Source organism: Hippocampus bargibanti, linkage group LG10 (genome assembly GCF_051943395.1).
Source record: "Hippocampus bargibanti isolate YZ-2025 linkage group LG10, ASM5194339v1, whole genome shotgun sequence".
NCBI lineage: Eukaryota > Metazoa > Chordata > Actinopteri > Syngnathiformes > Syngnathidae > Hippocampus > Hippocampus bargibanti.
The window spans coordinates 10,031,939-10,050,620 of record NC_142743.1 but is presented as its reverse complement, the minus strand read 5'-3'; the positions used below and the strand labels follow the sequence as shown (position 1 = coordinate 10,050,620).

General features: G+C 40.3%; 2 protein-coding genes across 6 annotated transcripts in view; one reads left to right on the top strand and one right to left on the bottom strand.

The window, feature by feature from the left end:
- LOC148892355 (uncharacterized) overlaps positions 1–6,033 on the bottom strand; it is a 33,950-nt gene extending 27,917 nt beyond the window's left edge. Inside the window, exons 1-7 of the mRNA XM_089005761.1 lie at positions 5,946–6,033; positions 3,136–3,226; positions 2,216–2,234; positions 2,091–2,124; positions 1,549–1,671; positions 305–501; positions 136–239 (exon numbers count right to left, since the gene is read on the bottom strand). Of these exons, the coding sequence (XP_088861887.1) occupies positions 136–239; positions 305–501; positions 1,549–1,671; positions 2,091–2,124; positions 2,216–2,234; positions 3,136–3,187 (529 nt within the window). The 5' untranslated portion in view covers positions 3,188–3,226; positions 5,946–6,033. The remainder of the gene's footprint in view (positions 1–135; positions 240–304; positions 502–1,548; positions 1,672–2,090; positions 2,125–2,215; positions 2,235–3,135; positions 3,227–5,945) is intronic.
- The window catches only part of ears2 (glutamyl-tRNA synthetase 2, mitochondrial), a 28,792-nt gene that overhangs the window by 6,174 nt on the left and 3,936 nt on the right, over positions 1–18,682 (top strand). For 2 of the 5 annotated variants that reach the window (XM_089005770.1, XM_089005771.1), the window contains 12 exons: positions 202–312; positions 418–477; positions 12,751–12,930; positions 13,165–13,320; positions 13,385–13,574; positions 14,515–14,665; positions 14,836–15,157; positions 15,231–15,339; positions 16,124–16,277; positions 16,395–16,525; positions 16,598–16,733; positions 18,239–18,653. In XM_089005770.1, the coding sequence (XP_088861896.1) occupies positions 12,801–12,930; positions 13,165–13,320; positions 13,385–13,574; positions 14,515–14,665; positions 14,836–15,157; positions 15,231–15,339; positions 16,124–16,277; positions 16,395–16,525; positions 16,598–16,733; positions 18,239–18,334 (1,575 nt within the window). In that variant the 5' untranslated portion in view covers positions 202–312; positions 418–477; positions 12,751–12,800 and the 3' untranslated portion in view covers positions 18,335–18,653. Of the gene's footprint in view, positions 1–201; positions 313–417; positions 478–12,623; positions 12,931–13,164; positions 13,321–13,384; positions 13,575–14,514; positions 14,666–14,835; positions 15,158–15,230; positions 15,340–16,123; positions 16,278–16,394; positions 16,526–16,597; positions 16,734–18,238; positions 18,654–18,682 lie in introns of those variants that run through there. The other 3 variants (XM_089005772.1, XM_089005773.1, XM_089005774.1) reach the window with 3 other exon arrangements.

Genomic DNA, 18,682 nt, shown 5'->3' with positions numbered 1-18,682 from the left:
CTGTGGGTTCTGCAGCTTAAGTGAAAATGACAAAAACCCTGGCACGGAATGGACACATTTTTGCACATCGTCTGGCAGTGAATGAATTAAAATTTACACTTTAATCAGAAATCCAATGTGGTGGTGAAGCATTACCAGTCACTCCATTTCTCGACAGGAAGGGATACATAAAGAATGAATAGATCCATTTTTGCCTGGCAGGGTTCATCTCAGAGAAATGCTGGCTGAGCTCCTTCACCCTGCGAGAAAACAGCGTAGTATTCGGAAAAGAAGCTCGCTTAAGTGACAGACGGACACCACGTACATTGTTTGGTAGGTGGAACAGCTAAAATTCTTGTTGCTGAGGCAGACCAGGATGTGTCTGTTGATTGATTTCAATAACGGTGTCACTTTGACCGCCATCCACATCTCTACCAGGGCTTCATTATGGAGCGGCTCTGCGTCAGGGTCCAGAAAAATAGCTCCCTCTAGGCTTAGGTAAGCTCCTTTTACGCTGGACCTCTGTCAGAATATAAAAAAGGGAAATGAGATTGGTAGAAAATAACAACTATGATGATGCACTATAAAAGAGAAACCGTTTTTGATCATTTAAAGGACAACCGACGCCTTCGGACAAGTTGTGTCCATAATTTGTAAAATCACTTCAAATGGCTTCTACTGAGTGTATTTTACAAATATTCCACGGCATATAGCTATATTTTAGTTTTAAGACTATTCAGGTAGTCTTGTTTTCGAATTGATGACGATGCCTGACCAGAGAAAGCGACACACAATGCATTTTGGGTACTTTGTTTGGTCTGAAAACGTGTTGATCCGTGTTGGTGGCGAAATTAGAAGGAAAACACATAAATAACGCAATGGTGAATCGTTGTGTGTTGCACCAAGACTACCATTTGATTCTAGTTGACCCGAATTCCCAGAAGACAAATCATCCCATTTCCAACGGAGCTTGGGTGCCATCTTGTGCATTTTCTGGGACGCTACATTGGAGTCCTGACTGCTTGAATTGATACGCAAGTACTTCTTTAATCGTTGTACTAAGTTCATCCTGTCTACTTGATATCTAATGTTAAGCAGATTCTTTTCTTACAGACAGTGTAGGTGTTCAAATACCTGACATGTTTCGGCGACTACTTCCGCCTTCGTCAGAGTGACACTCTGACGTCATAAACAAGGGGGCGGGACCTTCTGAAACTGGCCATTTCCGGTATTTTAGATGCTACGTTTTTCTGATGTCAGTTAGGAAACAAAAAAATGGTGTCGGTTGTCCTTTATGTATATGAGTAGGAAATATGTGGTTCATGTGCTGACTGCTCAAACCAAGAGTGCTCTGCTTTAATCTGCTTATAAGAGCTAAATGGACTCATTGCAGAGCAGGCTTAAAAATGTTGTTTTGTTGTTATTGTTAATGTTATTTTGGTGCCCATTTCTTCCTACCCACTGTCTATGTGCTGATAATTAACTTGCCAGGTAGGTATTTGTACGACAACATTCCTCAAGCCACATGCAAGTGATTCGGTCACGGGCGTAATCTTAGGCCGAGCCTACCATGAATGTATAAACATCTATCGCCGCTTCCAGCATTGCTTTCAGATTTCGCATGTGGTCCCTTCCAGTGTTTGATGCAGGCGAGCCCACACACTGGAGGAAGCAGGGCGCTGCATCTGAGTCCTATAGAGTGAGAAAAAAAAGAATGAATGAATGAGCAAATCCAGATCAATCAGGTTTTATATTTTTATCTCTGTGGTTGGGAGTCTTTTACTGAGCGAGTTGCTTGTTCTGTAGCCACGAAGGGACATAAGTCTTCTTGTGCCGGTCCCAAGCCCGGATAAATACAGAGGGTTGTGTCAGGAAGGGCATCCGACGTAAAAATTTGGCCAAAACAAACATGCGGATCAAACCTCTAAAGACGGAGGACACTGATTCGCTGAGGCGACCCTTCGAAGGGAAAAGCCGAAAGGAAAAGAAGAAGATCTTTGGAAGGTAATTTGATCGTAATGATAACGTGAGTGAAAGGGGGGTAAAGAAAATATAATCTCCGAATTCCTTTTGATGAGTCATAAATTGTTGGAACTTCACTTGTCACTTACTTGGCCAGTCGAATTGCATCTTGATTCTCTGTGCCTGACATGCAAAACAATGAGCATTCAAAGTCATCACAAAGGCTAGAAATTTGTACGGAAAAACAGGAAATTCTCTCTTTTAGGCTGCTTACCCATGTTGACTCGATGGGCCTGTTGGGGTGAAAAGAGAGACAAGAATGGGGGATTGATAATAAGAACATGTACTCGCAATATTTGCACGTAAATCCCGAAAAAGAAATGCATATACAGTGATACCTTGGTTTACAAACTTAATTGGTTCCCAGACAGAGTGTGTAAGGCAACAAATGTGTATCCCAAAAATTAATTTCCCATAGGAAATCATTAAAATTAGAATAATTCGTTCCTAGGTCCCCATAAAACATAATTTTCTACTTTCTAATTTTCTAAGCGTTAAAACTATACAAATATACCTTATTTTATGTATAATAAATGTGCTACGGTATTATAATTAAAGAAATAAACTGTACTGTATAATAAAGTCATTTTATTTACCTTTGTTATGGTCATTGATGGCTTGATGTAGGTGCTTTCTCTGCCATAATTTTACCTTGTTCCTCGTCAATTGTGTTCTGTTTAGCGGGGTTGATAGCTTTTTGCATCAAGTGTACAGATGGCTTGTGCGGGTTGTTTGTGGAGCCCGATGATGGGATATTTTAACATTGCAGTCTCTTTCATGTTTAAACCACCTCCCCTCACCGCTGCCTTCTTGACCAATCACGTGGCATTAACCGAAGACTGGGGGTGGGGAATAGAGGACAAAAACAGTTGGCTGCCATTTTGTTGTAGAAGAACGGGCTAGTTCGCGAACGACACATCTCTCATTGGGGCAGCTCCGTGTACGAAAAAGGTTTGTATGCCAAGGCAAAGTTCGTATGCCAAGGTAATATTTTCATAAATTTAACGTTCGTAATCTGAAAAGTTTGTAAGCCAAGGGGTTCGTAAACCGAGGTATCACTGTAGTCGTATTCCACTCTTAACAGCACCTGTGAAGCAAAAGCAAATAAAGACATGGACCTTGATTATCTCTTACCAAAGCAACACCACAGGAGGTAAAGCAGCAGGAAAATGTAGCTGGATGTCATGATGCTGCAGTTCTCATGAGGATCAGTACGGTTTTGTTGCTGCCGAGGCAAACAGACACATCACGTTAAACGCTCCACACCACCGCTGCGTCAAAATGCAAGACCGATCCACAAGGTCGGCGTCGCCATGATGAGATTTTAGGATGATAATGAGGCACTTGTATTCTTTATAAAAATTCTGCTCAGACATGCGCGCTATGTGCAATTGTGCTGTTGGATACAAAATGCTGCAACGTGAGCAGCCGATACAAATCAGGGAGTGGCCATCAGATACTTTTCAGGATCTACCATGACCTTCATCGTTGTCGCACAATAGTCTGAGACTTCAGTAAAAAGAATGCTGAAATTCAACACTGTACAGGCTGAACAATGAACACAAAAGACCTTGCGATTCTCTATTTTTACAAAAACAATACAATAACGGGGGAGGGGGATGGGCCAAGTGCCATGGTATCATGGGACTGACAGAAGAAGAACATTTGTTCATGTACTGTACGTTTTGACATCTCAGTTGTTCCCCTATAACAGGCTTAACATATGTCGATCAGGAAATCTATCACCCAGAGTCTGCATTTTTCTGTCTTGTTACAGTATATGGGCTACAAATAATAATAATAATTTTAAAAAATGGCCCGGTGGGTAACTGGTTAGCATGTCACCCTCATTATGCAAAGGTGCAGTTTTTGGTTCCTGCTGCGGCCTTCCTGTGTGGCTGGCAGATTAATGGAATACTTTTAAATCGAGTCGGTTCATTTCATCTGTGGCCTGTGGCTTCAAGTATTGCCATCATTAAATCTTTTAGAAATGTTTTTGCAGGTGTAACTAAAGCAGTAATGGGCAAACTACGGCCCGCGGGCCACATACGGCCCGTGAGGCTTTTTAGATCGTCCCACCGAACTTGTTCAAATTATAGTAAAAACAGTGTCTGATTTGAAACTCATGACAAAAAGTTAGCGGACACCAGGGTTGACAACTCTGAAAAGTTGCCTGCCCGGCCATGAACTTGCCTGCCCCATATTCCAGGTATCCGCGAAATAGTATGTAAATGCCATTTCTTGCATATTCCTTGAGACAAATTTATGAACTGATAAGGGCTATGTTTCACATTTCAAAAACAGTTAATACATTGGGTTGTAGTATTCTTACTGTGCTATGAGGTTTACACACACTACATTTAAAGGCCAACCGACATCACTTTTTTGTTTCCTAACTGACATCAGAAAAACGTTTTATAGCATTTAAATGTCCAAAACACGCACTATGATATTTTTATTCAAATGCAAAACACCAATAAAAATGACTTAAAATATCTAAAAAGTACTTCAATTTGAAAGCGGAAGTGGCCAGTTTCAGAAGGTCCCCCTTCTTCGTGGTGTCACGCCAAGGCGTCTTGCCTTGCTTGAGAATCAAACAGTGGCTTCAGATTCAGAGAAAATGCTTTCTTGTTACTCATCCAGTTATGAATATGATTCAAATAGTTCTGAAGAGGAAATCATACATATTTGCAATCGATTAAAGAATTTAAATAAAGGTATTCTGATTCTGATTCTGATTTTGATGCATCTGGAGAGAAATGTAGTGACAAACTCTTTAGTACTCAGAGTACCCAAAAAAGGCAGAAGATGGCGACAAAGCTCCGTGGAAATTGTCTCCTGGGAGGTTTTGTCAACGAATGTCAAATACGTCTTGATGCAACACACAACGATTCACCATTGCGTTATTTATGTTTTTCCTTCTAATTTCGCCATCAACACGGATTAACACGAAATTTTCAGACCAAACAAAGTACCGCAAAATGCATTGAGGTGATGCAAGGTATGTCCTTTCTCAGTCAGGGGCGTTCCTTCAGTGACGTAGGGTGAGGACCACCAACTCAAAAACATGACTTCCGGAATATTCTGCACGATTCTTAAAACGTAAAATATAGCTATATGTAGTGGAATCTTTCTAAAATACGCTCAGTAGAAGTCATTTGAAGCCATTTTACAAATTATGGACACAACTTGTCAGGAGATGTCGGTTGTCCTTTCATGCTTTCGTATATCCGGCCCAAACACTCCCTCCAAATGCTCCTGGCCCAGCCGGCCGCTCTGTCAAGTTTTAGAACCCATTGTGGCCCGCGAGTCAAAAAGTTTGCCCACTCCTGAATAGCCTTTCGGACAACGGTTACCAAAGTGCACCGTTTATCCTGTTATCAGGTTACAGGCTATCATTATCATTGCTGCATAAAATAGTTCACTCATTCACTGTCATTATTCAATTTATTCGGGAATTGAAAAGCATGACGTGGAGCGCCATTCCCGAATTTGTTCGGGTTTTGATTTTTCTTGCCGATATAGCGCTGGTCAGACCTCTGGCAATGTTTTTTTCCTTCCCACGAGGGGACAGCATTTGCCTTTTTTACAGCCGCCCCCATTTCAAGCTCATTTTAATCCAGACCCATATAATTTAGAAATTAACTTTTTCTTCTGATGAAAGAAGAGAGTCTAAGGTTTCTTACACTGCATTGAATGTTTATGTGGTCCTAAAACTCAATATTCTGTGGGACTTGGAATTCGAGTAAACGCCTTGCCTGGTGACAGAATATCCAATTTGCTGTTGAGCGATTAGTGAGGTATACACCTGTTCCCTTTTCTGCTGCTCATTTCCTCCTTTTTTTATAACGAGCCTTTCTTTTGTAACAATGAAAGACACATTATGTTGAGGTCCGGTCTACTTTTCATCCAAACCAGCAGTAAAAGGCTCACTGCTTACTCACTAGAAGGCTGCCTCGTCAGTACGTACTTCCAATTGTGGGCGCAGGCTTGGTACTGGAACACCGTCGTTTTTCTGCCAAGTGTGAAAAGAGAATTGGGAAAAGGTGGAAGAGATGGTGAATACGTCAAGGAAGTCGCTTTTACAATGATTACAAAATCATTATGACACCATCTTAGAGGACGACAAGATGTGTGTTCACCAGGGTTGTAATTCTGTTTGTTTTTTTCACAGGTGCTAGCTCTTATTTTGTTGTGAATTTTGATGTTTAATTACGGTTAGTTTTAATTAGTTTTCAAAGTAGGGTTAGGGCAGTTTCTTATGCATAGTTTCGTTTTGATTGATTTCAGTTTTAGTTCTTCCAAATCTATGAAGCATTTGAGAGCAAAAATGGAACAAAGAGCCTTTTTTATTTATCTACTTTTACAGTTTTGTTGAGCACAAATCTAGTTTTTTTGCAGTCACTGCAATCCTTTAATTTGTCATCCAGGCAAGAGTTACTCGTTTTCTTTCATTAAATAAATAACGAGCACGGTTTGTTTGAGGGAAAAAAGGCATGTTTTTTTTTTTATCTGTTATCAAGCACTAATGAATTGATTTATTTGCCTCTATGTTTATTTATTTGCTATCTATTAGCTATCTAGCTGGAAAGCTAGCTATCTAACATATCCTGTGACTGTAAAATGACATTGAGAGGTTTGAAGGCGCTTAAAAATGAAATGTATTATTAGTATTATTGTTAGCTATCTATTACCTAGGTAGCTAGCATTCTATCTATTTGAGTTGCTGCTCACCCACAGCAAAACATATTCTGTGACTGTAAATTGACCTTGAGAGTTTTGAAAGGCGCTTAGAAATGACATCGATGAGAAGGTTTCTTCAGCCATCATATGTACTTCTTTGAAGGTGTCGGATGTTTTGCTTCTTATCCAAGAGGCTTCGTCAGTGAACTAAAACTTTTTTTGCTGTTAGTTTTGGCCCTATATATATCCCTACTGTCCAGACGTGGCGGTGCCGGACTCTGCTATAATTGTTCCCTACTCTCACGGTGGGGGGAGCAGAGGACTACTCCCTGCGGCTCCACTGATTACTTCTATTGTCCTGACTGATTACTTCTATTGTCCTGACTGAGTATGGGGTCTATGACTGGCCTGATTGCCCCATTTGCTCTGGTATCACCTCATCAACATAACTAAGCCTATGTTGCCTAAGCAGTCTGTTGTACGAACGATCAAAATTGAACCTCAGCCCACCATGGCAATTTAGTGAAGGGTTTTGCTGTTTTGTGAAAATAGCTTCTTTTACTCCCCTTTCAAACTATCTATTTTATTTCGCTAAGATTTCAACCTCATTGTCGTCAAATGAGTGGTTGCTAGCATATATGCATATGTACTGCCGATTGACGCCCACTAGTATTATCCCTGCATGCAACGTTGTTAGTCTTTTTTTGAGAATTTGTTTTGTCTTCCCAATGTATTGATCTTCACAATTTTCATTTTTACAACATATTAAATGAACTACTTCTGTTTTTAAAAACTTCTGTTTTTAGCGCTTTGTCCTCTTATAATTACTTTACAATCCAAAAAGGCTAGTTGTTTCTCTTTCATGTCCTCGTGAGTAAATTTAATATTGATGTCTACCGAGTTGAGGTGATCTGTGACGGATTGAATTTCTTGTTTTTAATAAATGAAATGTATTATTATCAATTACCTAATCTTACTAACAGCCTCACTCTACCTCTCTAACCCTAATTTGTCACTCTTGCCCCACACTTTGTGTGCGTATGTATATGAGACAGAAAGAATAATACCAAGCACTTTGCGTGTTTAATCAAGCTTATTCCAGCAGGTTAAAATAAACATTGACGTGGGACAAATCTACAATTTGCAAAGCCAGGCCTTCAGTGATGTGCTTTGAAAACATTTGAATTCAACATTTTTTTTCTCCTTTCAAATTTGTCCTCAAGTACTTCGCCTTTAAATTTGGGTAGGTGAAAATGTAGTTACACAAAATGTGCCGACCACTGGCCTCACACACACAAAATGAAATAATCTGTATAGTATTGCAATAAAAACAATCACATTTCTTGTCGATGTTTTGGTCTTATAGGTTTGCCTTGTGAAAAAAATATGTGAAATGGATTCTGAATGTAAATGACAGATTTTATTTATCTACTTCAATTTGAGTTAGTAACTTAGTAAAAATGCAACTTCAGTGAAATCCATGCTTAAATATGATACCTTGACTAGAAGTGGAAATATGTGTACTCACAGAGACATGTACAGCAGACATCATACGTTATAAATGTAGGTGTAAAAATATATTTTGGAATTGAGTCAAATAAGTGAGCTTTTTACAAACAGTACAAACTAAATGAGTATGAAAAAAATAACATATGTATTCATACTATAATAATATGAAATGTTGTGTTTAATATATTTTGATGAAACATGTTGAATGGGTATGAATTACTAAATTAGTGTTGTTGACATGGGAAAAAACACAATTTATCAGGTTCACTCTGATTTCCAATTTTTGATTCATATTGTCTGATATCTTTTTAGTTGTCTTTTGTTCTTGAACCATTTACAAACAATAACCACTCAGAATCTAGTTCTGGGTGTAAGAATAGATGTGCGTGATAGCATTCAAATCTCCCCTGGAGATACAAAAAGAATTGTGAAAACAAAGCTCAATGTCTTACCAAATCACGTTGTCCCTTCACCATGCATGTATGTTGACACCTGAGAAGCAGGTACACCAGTGTGTTTGAGGAATAAGTACACAGAAAGTCTCGCCCTCACACTGAAGGGGAGGGGCTAGTGTGTGTGTGTGTGTGTGTGTGTGTGTGTGTGTGTGTGTGTGTGTGTGTGTGTGCGTGCGTGTGTGTGTGTGTGTGTGTGTGTGTGTGTGTGTGTGTGCGTGTGTGTGTGTGTGTGTGTGTGTGTGTGTGTGTGTGTGTGTGCGTGTGTGTGTGTGTGCGTGCGTGCGTGCGTGTGTATTTGCTTCACTTTTAACACCATATATTACAGATTCATTCAAATCGAATAAATTTGGTCGATTGGACATGATTTGGAAAAGTACACCCGTCTATTCCGTTCAAGGTCTCACATTTGATGGACACAGCACAAACCAAGCACAATTTCAAAGGAAATTTCTCTTAACTTCTGAGGGAAAAAAATGGACTCCCTGTCAGAGCCCCCAATTTCTTCTGCGGAGAGGCACCAGAAAAACAACAATCTCTCTCCACTGATCAATTCTTAGTGGTAGAGTGGTCAGACAGAATGACACACGGCAGTCTGCCTGGAGTTTGAAATTGGCACCCGAAGGACTCTCAGATTATGAGAAAGAAAATTATTGGGTCTGATGAGACCAAGTTTGAATTCATTGGCATGTTAGAACGAAACCAGGCACAACTCATCACCTGACCAAAACCATCCTCATAGTCGAGAGGTACCTCAAAAGCAAAATGGGCGTAACTGTCCAAAGATAAATGTGTCAAGCTTGTGAGAACATATTTGAAAACCCTTGAGGCTGTTATTGCTGCCAAACGCAGAGCGTTGATGTGTATATGGAACTGCCGCGGCTTGGAGTTGAAGCGGATTTACATGGGACAGGAGATGTGGGTCAGTCTCTTTTCATCAATGGATGCTACAGCTTCATGTTTGCATTCAATATTCAGATTGTGGCAGACGTGCACATTTCACCATGACGTAACTGATCCACTGGTGAAAAGGACACTTTGATCCTCTCGCAGAGAGTGCTTAAGATTGAATGACTGGGTTTTTTGTGTTGTGTCACATTATTTGTTATTGATTTCTCCACTGTGATACTGACAAAGGCTAATCCGATCCAAACGTGCAACAACAACGCATTGGGCTATAAAAAACAACAACAAATTTTTGGTCATTTGGAAATATTGATTTATTTATTTGCTATATGTTTGCTTAAATATGTGGGTGTACATTTATATCTACAGTAAAGTCTCGTTATATCGATATTCAAGGGAGTCCGAAAAAATATTGATATAACCGGGACTATCGATATATCCGACCCTGTTTGCATGTAATTTTCTCCGTGCGTGCATAGAAATAGTATCGATATAACCGGGACTATCGATATATCCGATATCGATATAACGAGACTTTACGGTATCTATATGTAAGTCATGAAATATCATCTGCAATTTATAATGGTCAGGGAAGAATTAGTCTACTCTGTAACGAAGACTTTGGATTCTAATGTCCGCAAAAATACCAGCGCTGTGCCAACAAATCTGGTCCAACTGGTTTTTAGAAGCATTCCGAGAAATCAGAGGGAAATAAATAAGGAAGGTGAATAGTTGTATTAAGTTTGTCTTGTCTACTTGATAATCTAATTTACATGTCAGGTAAGTGAACACCTAAAAACAATGTCTGTAAGAAAAGGATCAGTTTTGAAAAAGGAAGGTGAATAATACGTCTGCGTAAGCTCTCAGTCGTACAGGAGTGGTCCATCGATGAAAAGGTTTCTTCAGCCGTCATCTGTACTTCTTTGAAGGTGTCGGATGTTTCACACAAACTGTGGGTACCCTCAGTGGTCATTTAACAAATGTCAGAAAGATAGAATAGGGAATGAAACCAAAAATTCTGAAGACACAAAAAGGAGAGGAGTAGCAGTACCTTACATTGCAGGAGTTTCTGAAAAACTACAGAGTCCTTTGGCAACACACAATTCCTACTTATTTCAAACCGATAAACACTTTAAGGCAGAAATTAGTGCATCCAAAAGATAGGCTGCCAAATGAAAAACAATGTAATGTAGTTTATTCAATACATTGTAAGAATGAAAATTGTAAAGAGCAGTACGTTGGGGAGACTAAACAAATTCTCCCAAAAAGACTTTATCAACATCGCAGGGATAATACCAGTGGGCCTCAATCGGCAGTACATTTGCACCTAAAAGCAAGCAACCACTCATTTGACGAAAATCTTAGCGAAAGAGCATAGATAGTTTGAAAGGGGAGTAAAAGAAGCAATTTTCATAAAACAACTAAATCCTTCATTAAACCGGTTTGGTGGGGTGAGGTTCAATTTGGATCGTCCGTACAACAGTCTACTTAGGCAAAATAGGATTAGGAATACTGATGAGGTGATACCGGTGGAAGTGGGGCATTCAGGCCAGTCGTTAGTCAGGACAATAGGAACAATCAGTGGAGTGGCAGGGAGTAGTCCTCTGCTCCCCCCAACCTGAGAGCAGGGACCTATCATAGCCCGGCACCGCCATGTCTGGACAGTAGGGATATATATAGGGCAGGGGTGTCTAAAGTCGGTCCTCGAGGGCCGCTGTCCTGCTTGTTTTCCAGCTCACCCATGAGCAACGCACCTGATTCAAATGATCAGCTCATCAGCCACCTGTAAAGCAGCATCAAAATGGTCCTGATGATTTGAATCAGGTGCATTGCTCCTTTGAGAGCTGGAAAACAGGCAGGACGGCAGCCCTCGAGGACCGACTTTGGACACCCCTAATATAGGGCCTAAACTACCAGTAAGACTTTAGTTTGCTGACGAAGTTTCTTGGATAAGAAGCGAAACGTCCGACACCTTCAAAGAAGTACAGATGACGGCTCAAGAAACCTTTTCATCGAAGGTGAATAATGTAAACTAACTGAAAAACAATTGCATTAATTCATCCAACCATTGTTTGAAAGCCTATCGAAATTGTCCATTGGGGAGACTTTAAGTAGTGACGTTTGCCGTATGCAGAATAATTAATATAATATATATATCTAATAATATTGGATTGGATTGGATTGGATTGGATTGGATTGGATTGGATTTGCCTTTATTAGTCTCACAGTGGAGAAATTTACATTTCACAGCAGCAAAGTGATGAAAGGAATGAAAGTAGAAAAACAAAATACATGAGCTGCTGGAAAGGCAGCCACTCTCGGGGCGCCGTCTTGAAGTCAAAAGAACAAAAAAAAACTAAATAACAAATAATATGACAGCATAGATGCAATATGACAAAACAAAGACACAGAGAGACATTCATTCTTCAGGACTTGCTGTACCCTCTTTGTGATGACATGAAGCAGTTCTAGATGAAAGAGGAGAGGATCAAAGCGTCTTTCCACCAGTGGATCAGGGACATCATGGTGGAATGAATATAATAATTATAATGACTTATCGTTCAAAAAGTATTTCTTAATAAACCAATTACATAATGTAATGAACCAATTACTCCTCCCTACCTTCATTTTTGGTCTATAAGAAAAGCTCAGATAAGATTGTGGGTATTATCACAGAAAGGAGTTTCCTAATATGGCATTCAGGAGGACTTGTGGTGATTATGTATTATTGAGCGCCATTTTTTTTCACGAATTATGTCTTCTGCTCTTTTTGCAAAATACGTTTAACCAGTTTCAGAACAATCAGACTATAGTTAAAATATACTTGCCAGAAAAGATTAAATGTTTAGGGTTGGATACAAAGTGCGTAAAAATAAAATGTTTTTATTTTTTTATGCAACCAAAGCAGCAATTATTTCAAATTCACTGGACAGTAAAGCACGCTTAATTTGTGACCAGTGAAGATACAGATGCAATGGAGTGAAGTGATTAGTTTTACCGCTATGTGGCAGTAATCAAACAAAACAACCAAACGTGTATACCGAAGAAGATAAACAACCAATCACATTTCAATGTTTGACCGGTGTGTTCGCTACCTCATCAACAATGTGAAAATCATCATGTTTCAAATGGCTGGAACGATTTATTCGATTGTTTAAAAAAAGCGACTGGTAAACTAATTGAGTTTTTCGTTGTTTAGATAGACACGGTAAAAAGTGCTCTTTCGTCCGATTTCGTCAACGAGTCAACATGTCATGGTCGTGGCTCAGAACGTGTCGCTGGTACCCGAACCGAACGGTCACTCTCGGGAACTTGCGTTGCCCCGCTTCCACGGCAGCTGGAGGCGATGTCCGGGTAAGGTTTGCCCCAAGCCCGACAGGTAAATTCGCTCGTAATCCCGAGGTAGAAAATATTTTTCAATGTTTGTGGGATTTTTTTTGTCATTAGTTTTTATAAACTCCAATTAGTTGAATGTATTTGTGTGACTGTTTGCCTGTATGTACTCTTAAATTACCCCCATTTGGCTCTCAATAGTTAGGCTGTTCTGTCACTGTGACATTTTTTTCTTGCTAGCAATCAGTGCCCTAAAATAATCACTTTAATATCTTTGCAGGTTTCTTGCACCTCGGAGGTCTTCGCACGGCTCTCTACAATTACATCTTTGCCAAGAAGTATGGAGGCTCCTTTGTCTTGCGTCTGGAGGACACGGATCAAAGCAGGCTGGTGCCAGGAGCTGCTGAGGCCATAGAAGAAGTGTTAGAGTGGGCAGGTAGGACAAAAGTGTAATGTCAGCAAGACATATAACATATTTCAAGGCTGATTTTGTACTTTAGGTATACCTCCAGATGAGAGTCCGGGCCGAGGCGGGCCACTGGGTCCGTACCTCCAGTCAAAAAGATTGGAGCTTTATAGACAGACGGCCTCTCAGCTGGTGGATGGGGGCCATGCATACCACTGTTTCTGCAGCCCTCAAAGGCTGGAGCTGCTCAAAAAAGAAGCTCTGAGGACAGGACAGACTCCCAGGTAATAGTGGAGCTCTATCACAGCATTGCCATTATCCCAGGACAGGACACAGCATATATTTGCTATTTCCAGTACAGTGATACCTTGGCTTACAAACTTAATTGGTTCCCGGACAGTGTGTACCCCCAAAATTAATTTCCCATAGGAAACCATTAAAATGAGAATAATCCGTTCCCCGGCCCCCATAAAACATACTTTTCTACTTTCTAATTTTCTAAGCCTTAAAACTACACAAAATACACCTTATTTTATGTATAATAAATATGTTATGGTATTAGAATTAAAGAAATAAACTGTACTGTATAATAAAGTGGTTTTATTTACCTTTGTGATGGTCGTTGATGGCTTGATGGAATGGAGTGGCCGGTTTCATCAGCATTAAACACTTGATGAGGAACATAACCTTCTTCTTTCACCATCTTGAGGAATGATCTGTTGTAGGTTTTTTCTGTGTGATAATTGTATCTAGTTCCTCATTAATTGTGTTCTGTTAAGCTGGGTTGATAGCTTTTTGCATCAAGTGTACAGATGGCTTGTGCGGGTTGTTTGTGGAGCCTGATTGATGGGATATTTTAACCTTGAACTATCAAAGTTGAAACTCTCTCACTCTCGTCTGCCTGTCTCTTAAATGTTTAACCCCCCCTCCCCCCCTCACTGCTGCATTCTTGACCAATCACGTGGCTTTAACCGAAGACTGGGGGCGGGGAATAGAGGACAAAAACAGTCGGCTGCCATTTTGTTGTTAGAAGAATGGGCTCGTTCGCGAACGACACATCACTCATTGAGGAAGCCCCGTGTACGAAAAAAATTCGTATGCCAAAGTAAAGCTCGTTTGCCAAGGTGAATTATTCATTAATTTAACGTTCGTAAACCGAAAAGTTCGTAAGCCAAGGGATTCATAAACCGAGGTATCACTGTATTTGACTTCCTCCTTCCTCAGGTATGACAACCGGTGTCGACACCTCAGAGCCGAGCAAGTCCAGGAAAAGTTGGCCCAGGGAGCGCCCTATGTCATTAGGTTCCGTCTCGAGGAGGGAGTGGAGTCCTTTCAGGATCTCATCTTTGGGTGGAATCGTCACGAGGTGGCACAGGTAGAGCGCATCGGTCGTCATCTTTTTAATGATGGCTTTTCACTTTTTTCATGGATAGTCCCTTAAATTGCATACTTTGAACAAAAACCTTCTCAAATGACCTTATTGGCTGACCACTAGGTTTTTTTCTCAAAACATAATCTAAAAAAATATACATATCACTATTACAGGTGGAGGGTGACCCCGTGGTTATAAAAGCAGATGGTTTCCCCACCTACCACCTCGCTAACATAGTGGACGACCACCACATGAGGATCAGCCATGTACTTCGGGGCTCAGAGTGGCTAATATCCACATCCAAGCACCTCCTTATGTACCGGGCCCTTGGATGGCAGCCCCCCACCTTCGGACACCTGCCATTGCTGACCAACAAGGACGGCAGCAAACTATCCAAGAGGCAAGGGGACATATTCATCCAAAAATTCCAGAGAGACGGCATCCTGCCAGAGACTCTGCTGGACATCACCGTCAACTGCGGTTCGGGATTCAGCAGTGAGTGCTAAATTGAAAAATGGACACCCCACTTTACGTTGCCATACCAACGAATTTGAATTGTGCCTGGCAGGCAATCGAGTGGGGAGGACGATAAATGAGCTGATATCAGAGTTTAACCCTTCCAAGGTCACAACACATTCTGCTCTGCTTGACCTTGAAAAGCTTCCAGAGTTCAACAAGTGAGTTCCCCGTGGTTTATTGCAGACGCTCCCCACCTTACCAACGAGATACGTTCCAAGCAATCGTTCGTAAGGTGAATTTGTTCGTCAGTTGCTTCAGTATATTTTGTATGGAATTTATCTTTTAGTCAAACACTGAACGGGAAAGTATAAAACACAGACGCTCTAACAGTCGTAAAATTAATTCCCACCTACTGTAGTACGACGACATATATCCTTGGATCTTCATTAAGCCATTATTGAAACTGCTGGGACATAATTACTGAATGACGTGCCAGCAGCCATTACTTTTTGTTATGCATCGCGTCCTCCTGGAGCGTCAACTGTGAAGAGGGATTTCCTCCCTGCCCACATACTCGACGCAGCCAATCGTAAGCAAGCTCGGCCGGAAAAATGCGCGCAATACAAAATCTAACTTACAGCACCTCTGTCCGAACACATACGCAAAAAGATTCGTATGTACTGTTATTCGTAAATCGAATGTTCGTAAGTTGGGGACCGTCTGAATTACAAAAAAAAAAATTTTTTAAAAAAATCATGCATGGCATATGCTTATGTTTTTGAGTTATAAAGGAATCTTTTATTCACATATTTTTAAAACTGTTTTGTTTTTTACTTTTATTGCAGTATATTACTTTTTTTAGTTTATTTTAGTAAAACATTAAATATTTAGGGAGTTCCATTTTACACGCACATCGCCGAACATGCAGGAAATAACAGATGTCAAAATGAGGGGGCATAGCAAACAGTCGGGCATCTTGTTTTTTTTTCCTTTTTTTCCCAGAATCCATCTGCAACATCGTATTGAAGACGAGCAGCAGTGCAATTTTCTGATAAAGGATCTGCAGGGACAAATCAGACACGCCTACACGGGTGAGATCCAGGATGAAGACGTCCTTCATGATGATTATATCAAGCGCGTTCTACACTTACGAAAGGTAAGTTCTTTCCATACACTCTTGCTGACCGCAACCACAAGATAAATATCCACTTTGTGTCAGTACCGGAGAGTTGGTTTACTCATGATATTGAAACTATTCTCTACCTCTCTGTAGGGTCACATATCCTCTCTTCAGGAGCTTTTAAGTCCCGTTTACTCCTACCTATGGGTGCGTCCTTCCTTTTCCAATCAACAGGTGGCAGCACTCTCCACGGAGGCCCAGCACATTGCCACATTGGCCCTTAAGTATGACCTTTCAATAGCAAGCTCAGGTAACAATAGCACTACTCTCGCAAAGTGACACGAATATCTTTGCAGATTAGCAGAAGAACGAGGAGAATCAGCTGCCGTGGATCAAATCGGTGAAGATTTGAAGAAGCTAGCCAGGCAGGCCAAGAGCACTAAATACCGAGACGTGATGAGGCTTTTACGGTTGACTCTCAGCGGACTGCAGGTAAATGAACACGTTTGGACAAAACAATATGTTAGAATCACTTTTTTTTCTTGACGTGGGTTGAAAGGAGACATTTCCCACAATTTTCTCTCCTGCATATACAATACAATACTTATTCATTTTTATAGCACTTATTCTGCTTATATCTCACTTATTCGTGAGCTGCAGTGGAGCATACTGACTTCAAGCAAGAGGCGGGGTACACTTTGAACTGGTTCTGAGTCAATAGCAGGGCATTTTGTTGACAAATTAACATTCACACTTGAGGACAATACAATAAAATACAATGCAATGCAATTTATATAGCATGTTCACAACAACAGCTGGAACTATAACAAAGCGCTTAACAAAACAATTGAAAATGTCCGGAAATAAATTTTGCTTGTTCCTAGCTAACACTTACTGCGACCTGAGTCTGCAGGAAACAGTGCGAGTAGGTTAATACAGTTTAACTCATTCACTGTCAGATTATGTGTAAAAATGTGTCTACTCCAGTGCCAGGGTTTTTGTCATTTTCACTCAAAATTCCTGGACCCACAGAATATTGTGTTTTAGGATGAGATAATCATGAAATGAAGGGTAAAAAACATTAGACTTTCTTCTTTCATCAGAAAAAAGAGTTAATCCCTAAATTATATCGGTCTGGAGTCATCTGAGCTTGAAATAGCGGGCGGCTGGACAAAAGGCAAATGCTGCCCACTCGTGGAAGGGAAAAAAACATTGCCAGAGGTCTGATCGGGGCTTTATCGGCGCCCCCGCCAGAAAAAAACCAAAACCCGAACAAATTCAGAAATGGTGCTCCACGTCACACTTTCCAATTCCCGCAGTGAATGAAGTTAAGTTACTGTATTTTCTGGAATATAAGGCGCACCTTCAACGAATGACATATTTAAGAACCTTTTCCATACATAAAGTGCATCATATTATAAGGGGCACCTTCAATGAATGACCTATTTTAAAACGTTTTCCGTACATAAGGCTTATTTGAAATTTGAAATATTTGAAATTGAGGCGCATGGTCAGTTTCTGAAAAAAATAAATATTTTAGGTGCGCCTTATAGTGCAGAAAATACGGTAGTCTATTTATTTATTTATTTATTTTACTTCAAGATGGCGCCGCAAGAGTGGCTGCCTATACAGCAGCTCCTGTATTTTGTTTTTCTAGTTCTTCCTTACTGCTTACTTTCATCACTTTGCTGCTGTGAAATGTAAATTTCTCCCCTGCGAGACTAATAAAGGCTCATCCAATCCAAAGAAATATATATTGGCAATGTACTAACATGTAAAATGTGGCCCACGATAGAGCAAGAGTGACCTTGCGTTTATACATACACTTAGAATAACAGTTCCAATGCAAGTTTTCCCTTAATGCCATTTCTGATTTAAAATCATATAATTCCTCCCCAGACTCAGTTGCCAGAGTGATAAAATGCAAAGAGAAATTGGATTTTCAATTGATGATGTTGGCTTTCATGTTTTCATTTCTCTTTTTTCTGGCCTGACAGCAAGGACCCAGCGTTGCGGAAATGATGGTGGCTTTGGGGCTTGCGGAGACCATCCACCGATTGCAAAAACTTCTTCTGCTTGATGAAACCAATTAAGCATTCCGGCACAATCACGAGGTCTTTTTTCCAGAATGAGACGTTGGCGTCAGAACTTTTGACTGACGCTGACTGTGATGCAAGCAAACCAAACTACCGATCTAAGTCACAAAATTGTCATCTTTCATGTGCAACAGTGAACTCGTGTGTGAGTAATTTGCCACGGTTTGTTTACAGGAGTTAGTCACGAGTGAATACAAATGTCACTTTTCAAGCTACAAGATATAATCAGGAATGTACTAAACTGACAAAGGGGTTAAAGAGTGGTTGGTTGTGAATATCTCATATAATCGGAAGAAAATAGATGGATCCATGTGGACTGTATGCAGTGATTTTTTTAAAATATCT